The sequence below is a fragment of the Ursus maritimus genome, unplaced genomic scaffold, assembly GCF_017311325.1.
Source record: "Ursus maritimus isolate PB19 unplaced genomic scaffold, ASM1731132v1 scaffold_3, whole genome shotgun sequence".
NCBI lineage: Eukaryota > Metazoa > Chordata > Mammalia > Carnivora > Ursidae > Ursus > Ursus maritimus.
In genome coordinates, this window is record NW_024425563.1 from 14,537,635 (window position 1) to 14,553,460 (window position 15,826).

General features: G+C 36.2%; 1 protein-coding gene across 4 annotated transcripts in view; it reads right to left on the reverse strand.

The window, feature by feature from the left end:
• Positions 1-15,826, reverse strand: part of LOC103669042 (putative RNA-binding protein Luc7-like 2) — a 56,824-nt gene that overhangs the window by 18,652 nt on the left and 22,346 nt on the right. For all 4 annotated transcript variants that reach the window (XM_040643952.1, XM_040643953.1, XM_040643954.1 and 1 more), the window contains 2 exons: positions 6,109-6,207; positions 3,160-3,270 (listed from right to left, as the gene is read on the reverse strand). In XM_040643952.1, coding sequence (XP_040499886.1) covers positions 3,160-3,270; positions 6,109-6,207 — 210 coding nt within the window. The remainder of the gene's footprint in view (positions 1-3,159; positions 3,271-6,108; positions 6,208-15,826) is intronic.

Consider the following 15,826-nt stretch of genomic DNA (forward strand, 5'->3'; position numbering starts at 1 on the left):
TCCTGAGAATATCGTTCATTTCTATTGTTTTAATGGCATATGATACCTATACAGTCTTTCTATTGGCCACAAAGTAAGTATTCAGGCTGTGTGGCCAATTATATTAGCAAAGAAGATTTTAATTTGATACGGACACCCAGTCCCAACAAACTAGGGTGCCAATAATCTTTACTTCTCAAATGTCCTTCAATCCAAAATATTCATCCCATAAAGAAATTTTCAATTCTACAATCATTTTCTTACCTCTTTAACAAAGTGGTATTTTTTTCCCCTGTCACAGAATGACTGTAGTATGCCCTAAACTCTTCACCTTTCCCTGTATCCATCTCTTTGCTATATAATTAGTACCATCATATTCTGATTCTGAATTTGGCCATGTAACTGGCTTTAGTTAACAGGACAGTAGCAAACATGACAGAAGGAAAGGCCTAAGAAGCACCTGTATGACATTTTTTGTACGTCTTCCACTACCCTAAGAACATGGCGAGGCTAGTCTTCTGGGCTCAACAGCCTCTGACTGACCAGAAGACGTGTGATTGAACCCAGCTGAGACAGGAATAACTGCCCAGGCAAGTTCAGCCTAAATCATTGACTGAAGACTCATGGGCTAAAATACTTACTATTTTAAGTCACTGAGTTTTAGGTAATTTGTTAAACAAACAGCATTTTTGTAGTGAGAGATAACCAATACAATACCATATAAACCAAGATAGCACTTGTGGATCTTTTTCAACCATAACATTAGATTCCTGCACTTTAGGATCCCATCTTTAGAGAACCTTTCAGAAAAAGTTGATTAAAAATAACCGTTTCCTCAGGGCACCTGGCTAGCTAAGTCAGTAGAGCACGCAACTCTTGGTCTCCGGGTTTTGAGTTCGAGCCACACACTGTGTGTAGAGATTACTTAAAACAAACAAAAAAACCTTTCCTCAAACAAGGGAATCCATTTCCCTCTGTACATCCATCTCTGAGAACTTATTTAATGCTGTCATCCACTCTATCTAGGTAAATTCTTTATCTCCATTCTGCATTTTCATAAAATGTACAAACTATATTGAATGGCACAAAATGTTTCAAAGTAGTAAGTCATCAAATCAACAAAATACAATACAGGGGCTTTAACATTCTGATTAGAACAAACCAACTCTATACAGAGAAAATGAACACATTCAGGATATTACATAATATTTAAAAATTGTTAACTTTATGGATGTGAAATGATGTTCTATGTTTTAGAGGTGAAACGATGTGACATCTGGAATTTGCTTTTAAAATAATGAAACAGGGCCATCTGGGTGGCTCAGTCGGTTAAGAGTCTGCCTTCGGGGGCGCCTGGGTGGCACAGCGGTTAAGCATCTGCCTTCAGCTCAGGGCATGATCCCGGTGTTATGGGATCAAGTCCCACATCAGGCTCCTCCGTTATGAGCCTGCTTCTTCCTCTCCCACTCCCCCTGCTTGTGTTCCCTCTCTCGCTGGCTGTCTCTATCTCTGTCAAATAAATAAATAAAATCTTAAAAAAAAAAAAAAAAAGAGTCTGCCTTCGGCTCAGGTCATGATCTCAGAGTCCTGGGATTGAGCCTCATGTCGGGCTCCTTGTTCAGTGAGGAGTCTGCTTCTCCCTCTCCCTCTGCCCCTTCCCCTGCTCCATTTCTCTCTCTCTCACCCTCTCTCTCTCAAATAAATAAAATCTTTAATAAATAAAAAACAATGAAACAAGAGCAAAAAACTGACTACGAATCCACTGGACTGTACTTTTCTAGTTTTTATTTGTATTTTTAAAGTTTATTTATTTAAGAATCTCCACACCCAATGTGGGGCTCAAACTCACAACCCAGAGATCAAGAGTTGCATGCTCTACCAACTGAACCAGCCAGGGAATCTCTTTCCACTTCTTGCATGTATGTTCATATTTTTAAAAAAAAATTTTTTTTTTTTTTTTTTTTTTTAAAGTAGGCTTCACACCCAGCATGGAGCCCAACGCAAGGCTTGAACTCATAACCCTGAGATCAAGACCTGAGCTGTGAGATCAAGAGCTGGATGCTTAACTGACTTGGGCCACCCAGGTACTCGCACCACAAAGTATTTTTTTTTAAGTGGGGGGTAAAACAGAACATCTAAAGAACACTAAAAACTCAACATTTAAAAAAAATGAGCAGTCCATTTGGAAAATGGGTTTAAGATAGATATTTCATTAAAGAGGTACATAAATGGCAAATAAACACAAGAAAAAAATGTTCAGCATCATTAGGCATTAGGGAAATGCAAACTGAAACCAAGAAATATCACTACACACCTTTAAGAATGGCTAAAATGAAAATTAGTGACACCATCAAATGTTGGCACAGATGTGAAGAAACCAAATCACTAACACAATGCTGGTAGCCACTTTAGAAAAAAGTTTGACACCTGCACTCAAAACTAAAAATGGACTTACCATATGACCACATGACCCAGAAACTGCATTCTTAGGCATCTATCCCAGAGAAATGAAATGTTTATTGCAGTTTTACTGGTGCTAACCAGTAACTGCAAACAACCCAAACATCCTTCAATGTGTGGTTAAACTGTGGTATATCCATACCACGGAATACTACTCAAAAAGGAATGAACTACTGATACACACAGCAACTTGTCTGAATCAAGTAACCTGTGCCGAGTGAAAAGAAACAATCTGAAAAGGTTACATGATTCCATTTATGTAATATTCAGGAAAATAATTACAGAGCCGGAGAATACATTAGTGGTCACCAGAAGACAGGGAAAAGGGGGAAGAGATATGGCTATAGAGAGGTAACATGAGGGAGTCTCATGGTGATGTTACAGAGCACTAACTTCATTATGGTGGTAGTTACCCAAGTTACTTACACATGTGGTAAAACTGCACAGAGCTACGTATACACATACACACACAAGTGCACACATAACTGGTAAAATCTGAATAAACTGTCACGATTGGACCAGTATCAATTTCTTGGCTTTGACAGTGTACTATATAGTTGTATAAAATGTGAACATCAGGGGAAGCTAGAGGAAGAGTTCAGAGAATTCCCTATATATGTCTTTGCAATCTGTGGATGTGATTATTTCAAAATAAAAAGTTAAAATTAGTGAGCTGAAACGGTATTTTGTAGTACCAATGAAATAACTGAAAATTCTTACCTTTGCTGCCACTTCAGCACTAATCTCTTCTTGAGTTTCTGCTAATCTTTTCTTAGCCACTTCTGTTCTTCGATCACAATCTGCAATGAATGACTGAAGATGATCCATAGCCTGCAAAGTTTAATTAAAAGACAATTACTGCCAAAAAAAATCAACTTTATTCAGGAATATCTTTACTCAAAAATTATACATAATTTTCTTATTTTTTAAAGTAGGCTCCACACCCAGCGTGGAGCCCAATGCAAGGTCTGAACTCACGACCCTGAGATCAAGACCTGAGCTGAGATCAAGAGTCAGACACTTAACCAACAGAGCCACCCAGGTGCCCCCTTTATTATTTTTTAATGCTAATAGGGTAGTAAAAAAGTAACAAAAGCAGGTTCAATTACGAACCAAAAATACTACTCATCACCTATCAAATTGGCAAAGACTAAACATAAATAATTCCCAGGAAAGGTAAAACTATAAGGAAACTATCACTCTCACACTGTGCTGAAGAAGCCACAGATCAGTGCAGCGTTTAAAAAAGGCAAGGTGGTAAATAGTATCAAAAAGACTTGAAAATGTCCCCTTAGTATAAATTTTTGCTTCCAGAAATACCTTTTAAGAAAGTGATCAGATACATAAAAGGCTTAATATTCAAAGATGTTCCTCACAATGTTATTTTTATGGTGAAAAGTTGTAAATAACCTAAATATCTAGGTAACGTAGGAATTTTAATCTTCAGCCGTTAAAAAAAAGGTTTTAATAGAATACTTAATGATATAAGAAAATGTTCATGATTTGTAAATAAAAAGCATGTTACACAGTATCATAAGCCATAAAATACCAATTGTGTAAAATAAAGCATAGGAAAAAAAGGGAAGAGCATACATAAAATTTTAGCAATAATTCTTTTCAGATATATGGATAATTTTTAATAATCTGTTTTTCCATGCTTCTCAAATTTTCCATAATGAAAATGTTACAATCAGAAAAACCTGCTTTCTTTTCAAAGAACCAACCAGTGAGAATTTTAGCAATGTCTACATTGTAAAAATCCAATTCAATAATTAAAGACATTTGTCAGGCATAAATTATGATGTCTGAAATTAAATAGTAATTCATTTAAACATAAACTCTTAAGATTTATTCCCAAGTCAAGCAATTTGGACTTTCATACCTTACTGTACAGAAACAGAGTTAATTTAAAATACAAAAGTTTAATTAAAAATAGAAACTTATTCAGCACACAGCAAATTCTAAGAATTTCTTGAAAGCGAAAACCAACAGGCTCATTTAAAAGCTCTTATCTGTGATAACAAAGAAATAGCTATTGAGGGGCACTTGGGTGGCTCAGTTGGTTAAAGCGGCTGCCTTCCGCTCAAGTCATGGTCCTGGAGTCCTGGGATAGAGCCCCATGTTGGAATCCCTGCTCAGCAGGAGTCTGGTTCTCCTTCCCTCTGCCTCTTCCCCCCATTCCTGTGTGTGCACTCTCTTTCTTGTTCACTCTCTCTCAAATAAATACAAATCTTTTTAAAAAAGGTTATTTAGCTCTTTTAATTTAAAATTCATCTTTAAATTCACAAGATATATCTATTAAAATTTCCTTATGGGAAAATAAAAGTGGCATCTCAAAGAGTGAGAGGAAAAAGATGTACTAATCAGTAGTGTTGGGTCAATTAAGTGGGTATCTGGAAAAATAAAGCTAAATCTATACCTCAATTCCTTAGACCAGCATAAATTTAACTTGGTTCAAAGATCTAAGTGTTTAAAATGAAGCCATAAAAAATACCAGAAGAAACCATGAGAGAACTCTTATCACCTCAGAATAGGGAAGACCCTATTGAATTAACTCATTAGAATATTTTTAAAGCACTTATAAATGAGATGACTATAAAAATATTCTGCAAGGCCCACAAACCACTAGAAGAAAAATGGTAAAATATGGAAAATGACCTAAATATCCATACCCCTACCTCTAGATGATTTCCACTATATTTTATGCCCAGAATATATTAAATCAAAATCTAATTAAAGATGTCTCTCCCAACTGTTCCAGCCCCATATTAAATTATGTTTACACAGATGACTTTCATTTTGTTGTTTTGTTTTTTGACGGAGAGAGAATGCGCAGGGCCAGGGAGAGAAGGAGAGGGAGAGAGAATCTTAAGCAGGCTCCACTCCCAGTACAGAATGTGGTGCAGGACTTGATCTCACAACCCTGAGATCATGACCTGAGCTGAAACCAAGTTGGCCGCTTAATTGACTGAGCCACCCAGGCACTCCTGACTTTGATTTCTATTAGCAGAAATTCTTAGAAGTACATGGGGGTGCTTAGTGACTGCTTTACCTTACTGTAAAAAGTATAAGATGTACGCTCATCAATATCTTTTATGAAATGCTAACTGGTATGTTTTATATAAATATAAAAAAAATTTCCCTAGTTTTGTACAAACAATTCCGTTTGTATAAACTACAAATCAGATCTTGAGCCTTTAAGGTACCTAAATGGTACCTCCTACTCTAATATTTCTTCTATTAGTTTTACATAAAAACACTGTACTTCACATCCTCTCTCTCTCTATATATATATATTCATAGATACAAAAATAAAAATGAATGTAAAAATTCAGTAAACTATTAAAGGGCCTTAAATACATCAGAAATTTGTTGTTTACATGTGCTTAATTAAATTGAGGTTTCCTTAATCATCACAACTTTCCTGGAATAGTTTTTCAAAAGCATATATGCATTGCATGGATTTTTACACATTTTCATAAAATGTCCACCTTATTTTTTTTAAATGTTGTCTGTCAAGAAAATACATGATCTTACTCAATTTAGTACTGTCCTTCATAACACAAAGAAGATAATTTGCTAAAAGCCTTTTCCTATAGAGATATTAATCCATATTCAAAATGTTTTACTACAAAGAATAATCTAACCCATTAAAGCAAAATCACATACATCAAGTTCAAAGAAAAAATCTTGTTCTTTGGATGCAATTTCATAATCTGCTCTTAAAGCCAGGTCATGAACTTTCAGGCATTCTCCAAGATCCATTCTCTAGGGGGTGAAAAATAAGACATATTATTCAAACAGTAAACACATTTTTCAAAAATTCATTAACAAGCACAGTTCTCTTCAAAATACAAATTAAGTCTTACAGATGCTTATTTATGAACTTTCAAATTACAAAATTTCACAAGTATAAAACTTGGTGCCAGAAGAAAATCCACATCAATTCTACCAACAGATGGGAACAGTGATTACTTTTGTACTTAAGAACGGACGAGGAAAACTATAAAAATCTGAAAAAAGCTTCTAGCTTCTGTATCAAAACTAATTTCACTTAGCCCATTAACACAGAAAAGATAATGTTAGTTTAAAATTAAGCTAAAAAATATGTAAACCAAATATCTGTATTAAAGTCAGTATTCTTTGAGAACATTCTTTTTTTTTTTTTTTTAAGATTTTATTTATTTATTTATTTGACAGAGAGAGAGACAGCCAGTGAGAGAGGGAACACAGGCAGGCGGAGTGGGAGACGAAGAAGCAGGCTCCCAGCAGAGGAGCCCGACGTAGGGCTCAATCCCAGGAACGTGGGATCATGCCCTGAGCTGAAGGCAGACGCTTAATGACTGAGCCACCCAGGCACCCCGAGAACATTCTTATTTTCAAATAAAGATGGAGTCCTCAAACATAAGACCAGTAACCTTGATAAGGATTCTAGACAAGACTCTAGGTGAACTAGTAGAAAGAAATTTATTAAGACTCGATATAACTTCACAAAAAACAAGTATCAAATCCTGTTTACAAGCATATATCAGGGATATTAAATATACTCCCATTGAACCTAGGATCCTTGTACTTAGAATTCCAATTAGACATTATTTACCAAATCAGAGATTTTCTCCTGAGACAAAAATTCCTAAAAATCTGGCCATTTTTACATGCATCTGAGCAAGTAAGATCTTTCAGGAAATCTTTTAGGGGGAATACTGAGGGGAAAAAATTGGGCTAGATGCGAAGATATTTACAGATGTGATTAATGGATGACCCAAGTAAAACAGATTTTCCAAACTGAAAGTATGCTATCCTGTCAAAAGAATGTCTCAGAATTGCTGGAAGGTTGGTAAAAAGGGAATACAATTTGAAAAGGTATAGTAAACTATGCAAACACTATAGTAGTAAAGTCATTCCTTCAATTAACTGTGTACCCATTTGTGCCAAGCACTATGCTAGGTGCTAGGGACACAGAGCTAACTGACAGAGATACATACAGTCTCCGACCTCATGGAGCTGACATTTAGAAGATAATTAGAAACAAATAACTAACCATAATTGTGTCTCTGAATACAGTTAGGAGGTTCAATAAAATAGTAACACTCCCATTACGATGGGATGCTGCCTGGTGATCAGAGAAGGTCTTTATGAAGAGGTTACATTTAAACTGGATTTAAAATGTGTGAGGAAGCAAACTTAGCTTAGGAAAAGCTAAGAAAAGAATGCTTAAGGTTTTACAGAAGATTTAGGAGGCAGACCTTAAAAAAAAAAAAAAAAGAAAAGAAAAAAGCCAGTATCAGGCAGAGGGATGTTTCTAGTAGCAAGGGATAGACGAGAACAATCAATGGCACATAGGTCTGGGCCTTAAGCTTTGTATGTAAATATCTAGATATAACCCTGTCTTAACTTTTTTGCCAACAACCTGGATACAACAAAGGATATGAATGTCAATTTTGTACAATATTCCAAGCTAAAAAAAAATAGTCAATTCACTGGATTAAGATTCAAAAGATTCTGGGCACCTGGTTGGCTTAGTTGGAAGAGCATGTGACTCTTGATTTCAGGGTCATGAGTTCAAGACCCAAGCTATGTGTAGAGATTACTTAAAAATAAATAAACTTTTTTAAAAAAATCTAAGATTCAAAAGAATTGATAGATCAAATAAAATTTAAAATATGAAGTCTTACAGTCATATCTAAGAAGACAAATTTACAAACAGCTATGAGCAGAAAATTAAGACAAATTAAAATACATACCCATCAAGAGTTACAATGTGGCATCACTAAGATAAATTAACTTACAGGACATAGTATGAACAAAGTGAGAAATCTCTTGCTGAAGGCTGGCAAACACCTCTCTTCCAATGATACATTCTGTGTGCTAACACATTTCAAGGGATATAAGTGAGTTAGACCAAGTGTTTCAAAACCAAGCTATACAAAAAAAGCCAGAGGACAGATGCAATTAGCCAAGAAAAATCGAAATGTGAACCTAGTCCTCAATCAACTAAAGAACTTTTCAGCATGAAGCAGAAATAGATTTTATTATGGGCCCAAGGGACTCGAGAGTCAGATTTTAACTTTCTCTCAAAAACAAAAACAAAAAACCCACCAACTTTCTAATGGTCAAAAGCTTTCCAAAGATAGAACACACCTCAAGAGTTAATGAGTTGCCAGATAACTGAAAGATCCCAATACTAAGGTTTAGACAACCATTTTTTTAGATAGCGAGGAAGGTACTCAACTGTTAAGTAGCTTCCTCCTTCCAACTCTGAGATTTTATGATTATCTAAAAAATTAAGTTTCTCTGTAAAACTCTACTACCTTGGTTATTAATTATGTAAAACAATGAATGGGAAAATATAGACAATGTCTTCAAAGCTATCCTTTGGGAAATAATAAGGAATATTCACAAGTATTATAAGTTCTCATCCCATTGATGGCTCTCACGTATCACTGTTGCTGAGCGTACTGAGATTTTTCCAGGCCCCACTGCTTACTCTCATTCATAGGTCTACAGATTAACTGAGTCTTCCAGTGACATTAAACAGCAACTGAAACATGCTGTTGATGTGTGGAAATTCAAAACTGCTTACTAAGCAACATTTTTAAGAAGCTATAGGAAAAAAATGTAATGTTCCTAAAATATGCAGGAAAATAAGATGGTAATGAAAAAATTGCAAAAGACCATTACCATCTTTGCTACACCAGCCTGTGTGTGTGTGTGTGTAAGTAGGCTCCATGCCCAACATGGGGTTTGAACTCATGACATCATGATCAAGAGCTGCATGCTCTAGAATGAGTGTTTCTTAACTGATATCTTCACAATAATCTCTCCAACTCCCTTTATACGTGTATTTCTATAGCTACAGTTGTTTATGGGATGCTACACTTACTTCCTAAAATGCTATGAGGCCACAGTTGGGAATGCCATTGGTCCAATGCAGTGGTTTTTAACCTAGACCTGGGGTAATAATATTGATACAAGCTTTTGAAAACAGGTCCAAGCCCTACCTTCCAAAGAGAGAACTGTAAAAGCCTCCCAGGTGTTTTTAATGTACAACGCTGGGAACCACTCACTGATCTAGTTTTATTCCCAATTTACAGACAATGGAATCGAAGCCCAGAAAGACACTTATTCCAGACACTTACTAGAAAATCTGGTTAGACTGATTTCTAGTCTAACACCCCTTCTGTTTTACCATGCAGTGTTCTACACATAGCAGATACCCAAAGCAGTTGTCTAACTGCCTTTCCTCCAGTTATCTCCCTTATCTTTATCCTCTGCTTAACAAGATTTCCAATCTGTTATCAATAAAAACCTAAAAGGAGTATATAAATCTTGTCTCACTGTTTAACCTAAACATCTCTGTTGCCCACCCATACTGGCAGGAATTCTAGGCTTTTCCTCTGCTCTATCTTGAAACTTACATCATACAACCAACCGAAGGAAAAAACCCAAATATGTGGGTCAACAACAAAATGAACACCAAAAAGGACACAATTCACAATTATACCACTGATGTAAGGATGGACTTTTGGTTAAGAAGAAGTTGGGTGGTGGGGGGGGATGTATGCCTTGGAGGGAAATTTGTGCAAGGGGGAAATTTTCACTACATCACTAGAATATGAGCTCCACAAGCACAAGTATTTTTTCTGTTTTACCTACTGGGTAATTTATCTGGTATATAGGAATGTTTAATAAATATTTGTTGAATGAATCAGACTGATAAAGAGGACAAGGAAGAAATTTGGCAGGAGGGGGTTTTAAGCTTCATAAGCAAGGGTGGTCAAGATGCAACCCAGTACAAAACTGATCTGAGTTCTGGAAGAGAAGATCTTCTTCACCTCTCCATGGATTACCAATTTTGTTGGGACTTCTTTCCTTAAGTATGCTACTCTTCTGTCTTATTTCCTGTGTGCTATTGTCCTCCAGGAGATAGACCACCTGAACCTGACTCTATCCTGGGCCATGAGCTCTGCAGCTAGTTTTCCAGTCTAGCCTAGCTTACAAGAGTGGACTGGCCGGGGGCCAAAGTCCTAGGAGGAAGGGCCTATTTTTTTTTTTTTTTGGCCTGAAATAGCCTCAGTGCTTATTCTTCAGGGATCTAGCAGGACGGTAGGTGTATTCAGATTTTCAGAATTCTAGATACTAGTTATCTGTTTTCCTCTATCCATACCATTATGACTAAACACGTACTCTGGCACTGTCATACACACAAGGAGTATTTAAAATAAAGAACAATCAAGCCAAAACAAACAGAACTACCTGCCAATGTAAAAGTGAGTGAAGGGTAAGTGTGTCCATGTTAATGCTGAGACCACCATCATCTGATTAAAAAGCCACCACAAAGGGAACCATGATAGAACCACACCATGACCAGCTACAGACCAATCCTCAAAAGCTGAATCAATCCTGACTTGGTCACTGATGGTTCAATAGTGCTTTGAGCACTCAGTGCACAGATATTTGCTGCTGCTTCTCTTGTAAAATGAATGAACTTCAAACTGAATATAATACAATGTTTGGTTATTTATTTTAACTTACAATGGCTCTATTTGTAATGAAAGTCGTAGGGAGAGTTTTTGAATTTTTAAATTCAATAACTAATTTACTTCATAATTACATCTTACCACAAGTTTATTCTTGGCGCTTTAATTAAAAGACATCTAAATTCTTAGACTGTAAATGGGAAAAATGCTTATTTTTAACTGGAAAAATTCAGTTCTGCATTTTTGTCTTCTCCATCCTAAGTACATTTCCTTTGTGAAGTCTTGACCAAATAACTATATCTAATTCTGATATCTTCTCTTACAACCTCTCAGCATTTTGTACCACACTTTACTGTTTAATAAAGTTGATTCTTCTAAGTGCTTTTCTAAGTGTTCCTTTGAAATTTCAAAAATGAACATAGTTATGTCCTCAAATGGACTTTAAGCTTCATGAAGAAAATAGTTTATTTTTCCCCTCCTACATAAAAGACCAGGTTTTACACAACCCATGACTACTAAATAAATGTGATGATTAAACTAAGGAATTCTACTTCTAAGAACTTGAAGAAACAATGAAATAAGTACACAAAGGTAAATGCACAAGATTTTTTGATGTAAAAAATTAGAAACATTTTAAGACCCCAGCAAAAGGGTTTTGATTAACTGATTTATGGAATAGTAATATAATACATTATATAGCCATTAGAAATTATGATCTTGATACTAAGTGGAGAAAAGAGATGGCAAAGAAAACCTTATTAAAATGCCATTGTTGTAAGTTCACGTACAGACACTGCTGTGAGGCTGGTTTGATACTGGCTGAATTAAATCCAATGAACCTGTATTATTCTTAGAATCAGAAAAAAAAATCAATAAAGCCACTTTAATTTTGGAGAAACAAATCTAAGTAACAGAACAGAGGCATGCAGAAATTATACATCAAAATCAATAAATAAACATGATATTACAGTAGAGCAAATCAAAGGGCTGACCTACACATCTGAATGTACTGCCAGTTATAAACTAATGACAGTAACATATTAATGAATTTATCGGTGACAAAAACCAGGCATAGTAACCACCACTGCAAGAACTGCAAATATTCTTGCTTTGTTCTATTTACTCAGATCAGCTAGACCTTAAAGGGAATCATAAAACAGTGTAAGAAGATAATTCCTGCTATCAAGGAATTTATATTCTCAATGAAAAAAATAAAGACATTAAACTAAAGCAACAGTTGCAAATATACACAGATGCACAAAGATTTCATTGCCACATTGTGCACCCAAACCAAAGCTATTAACATAATAATAGTCACTAAATAAATAATTCAGGGAACAGCAATATTATGAAATATTATATAGACATGTTTTTAAAATACAGACCACTAATTTGGAAACTTCTCCAAGACAAGTGAAAAAAAATCAAACGCTATAATGCCATTTGTTAGAACATGCACATGCACAACACACACAGAAAGTGAAAAAGGTACATTAAGTTGTTGACAGGCTTTATGTCTGGGATGGGGGATCATATAAAATGGAAAATATTCATGCTTTATGCTTTTTCCACTTTTACTTGAAAACTTTTTGTCTAAGTAATAAATAAAATAAGACAGACTGGGTACTCAGCAACTCAGAAGACCTCCCTTAACATCTTATTACCCATTTAACTCTGAGAAATTCACTTAAATTTCTCTGAACTTCTCTTTTCTCAAATACTTCAGGACTGCTGCATCAAATTACAGATTCTGACTAGATTGTTGAAGACTCTGAATATGAATCAACATGCAGAATTTTCTCTACAGGCAAAGAAGAATGTCCTGTCCTGACTACTTGGACAGAAATAGAACATGATAAAATCTGTATTTTAGAAGCATTAACACCACACTACTAGATGGACTGACAAGAAGAAAGAGGTTAAGAGCAAGCAGGACAGGCTATTAGGATAAGCCAGAAATAAAGCCATAGGGTCAAATTAGAAAAGAGAAAGCAGGTAATGGAGGTAAAACAGGGTTCTACAGAAGAATAAAAGCATTTTAAAGATGAAAAGGATCTCTGAAATCATCAATTCCATCACCACCTTCCTACAACAATGAAATCAAGGCTCAGAGAAGTCGTAAGATCACAAGCCTAAGATTATAAGCCGGCAGGAGCAGAGTAAAAATTTAAATCCAGTCTTTAATATAGTTCGATATTCTTTTGGTAACACAATGACTCTCAATCAACTAATTAAATGGAACTATGAACTAGCCAATTAACTAACTGAAAACCAAGTGTGGAGAGGAAAAGGTCAGGAGTATTTCAAGCATGAGCAAACAATGACGCCACCAAGAGAAATGACTAAAACAAACGGAAGAGTTGGTCTGTGAAGGAAACGTTTTGTTCTGGACATGTTGAAGGTGATGTAACAACAGGAAATCTAAGTAGCAGTGTCCAGTAAGGTACAGATATAATACTATATTCACTAAAGGCTTGCTTTATCCAATTAAGTTTTCCAAGCAGTTTTACATATTCCTCCTTAGAGTTACAGCTCAAGTATTCTTCTAGGAGACCCTCTTTAACAAATTATATAGGAACCCCAAATCTGACATCCCTAAGTCAATTTATTAACAATGGAAATACTGAAAAGTATTTATTTATTTATTTATTTGACAAAGAGAGAAAGAGAGAGAGATCACAAGTAGGCAGAGAGGCAGGCAGAGGGAGAGGGAAAAGCAGGCTCCCCGCTGAGCAGGGAGCCCGATGTGTGGCTGGATCCCAGGACCCTGAGATCATGACCCGAGCAGAAGGCAGACGCTTAACCCAACTGAGTCACCCAGGCGCCCCTTGAAAAGTATTTCTAAAGAACAGTGTCACCTACAAGATCATAGTATATTGTCACAGGAAATTTTAATGAGGAAGAAGAGGAGGAAGAATGCTTAAGAGTAACAGTATAAATTCCTATTATTATATTTACGATTTAAAAACAAACCGCACTGTTTGGTAATTTTAACTTTCTAAAAACCACCTTCACATTACGGCAATAGTTTCACTGTTATCTAACCTAGCTTTAATTCTTTTATTTATTTATTTACACGGCATAGTTTGTTTAAAATAATAATTTGAGGCGCCTGGGTGGCTCAGTTGTTAAGCGTCTGCCTTTGGCTCAGGGCGTGATCTCAGAGTCCTGGGATAAAGCCCGCATCAGGCTCCTCCGCCGGGAGGCTGCTTCTTCCTCTCCCACTCCCCCTGCTTGTGTTCCCTCTTTCGCTGGCTGTCTTTCTCTGTCAAATAAATAAAATCTTTTTAAAAAATAAATAAATAAAATAATTCTTCCCATGTATCTTTTTATTGTTTCCTTATACTATTTTAATATATAAATATATTTAATATATATATAACAATAATTTAGATGTAGTACAAAAATAGCAAGGAATTGGGGCACCTGGGTGGCTAAGCAGTTAAGCGTCTGCCTTCAGCTCAGGTCATGATCCCAGGGTTCTGGGATCAAGCCCCTCATCGGGCTCCCTGCTCGGCAGGAAGCCTGCTTCTCCCTCTCACACTCCCCCTGCTTGTGTTCCCTCTCTCGCGGTCTCTCTCTGACAAATAAATAAAATCTTAAAAAAAAAAAATAGCAAGGAATCAAAAAATAGATAGTGATATTGGTAAAGTACTAAGAAGAATACACACCAGCTGGAGAAAAAGTGAAACAATGGCATGATAACAGGACACAGGATGGAAAATACAAAGCCCCAGCTGACCACATGAACCCTTCCACATGCCCTCCAATGCCAATGTTACTTTCTATAACACAAGTCACCTATACTTTCTCACTTCTTGCATTTCCAACTTTCTTCCTTCCTCATATTTGTAAAATCTCTCTTTCATCCATGTTCAACATTTGATTCAAGCTCCAGCTCAATAACAAGAGAAAGCCCAGTATAATATGGAAAAAGCCTTGAAATAATAAAACCTGAGTATGCATTCAAGTTATGTAATATTGTCTTAAAACAAAAATTTTGGTATTTCTTTCCTAATTCCAATCCTGGCATTTAAATAAACAAGCCCAACATGAATGACAGGTGAAGAGGAAAGGGGCACACTGTGCATGCAGAAATTAGTTCCTGTTATAAACTGCTCGTTCCCACTTGTACCATTTCCAAATCCATTTTTCCTTGAGTGGATAAAGAAAAATAAAGCTCTTCTTCTAGCTTTTAATACTGTTTTTGAAGAACATAGCATGAATAGTTTCTTATCCATCCCAAACCAAGATACGCAAAGATATCTAGATAACATTAAAACAAAAGTCCTTGGGGTGCCTGGGTGCCTCAGTCGGTTAAGCATCTGCCTTCAACTCATGTCATGATCTCAGGGTCCTGGGATCGAGCACAGCATCAGGCTCCCTGCCCAGTGGGGAGTTTGCTTCTCTCTCTCTCTCTCTGCCTCTCTACCGAGCCCGTGCTCTCTCCATTGTGCACTCTCAAAAAAAAATAAAAAAAAAAAAAAAAAGTCCTTGCACTAGAAAGACAATGCTAATTAAGAAGAAAGAGAGAACACATATATAAACAAGAAAAACTGACAAATGCCTATTCAGTAGCATGGAGAGCAGGCACTACACTGGGGTTCGGAGGCTAAAAGGCTATAAGCTCAGGCAATCACATGTAGCAAGCCAGGCGGGATTTAAATGTGTAAAGGAGAAAAGTTATTCCAGCAAGAGAAAAAGAGGTAAGCTAAAATGAGAATCATGCTAGGGAAGGAAAATAATGAGACAACAACGAATACATCAGTCTGGTAAAAAGAGAGGACCAAACCGATTTATTCATTCAAGGAAGAGGTAGACTGGGCTAAGGATTTTAGATTTTTGGCCATTTGTACAACAGGAAAACACCCAAAGTTTTGTGAGGAAGCAACATGTGCTAAGTTCAT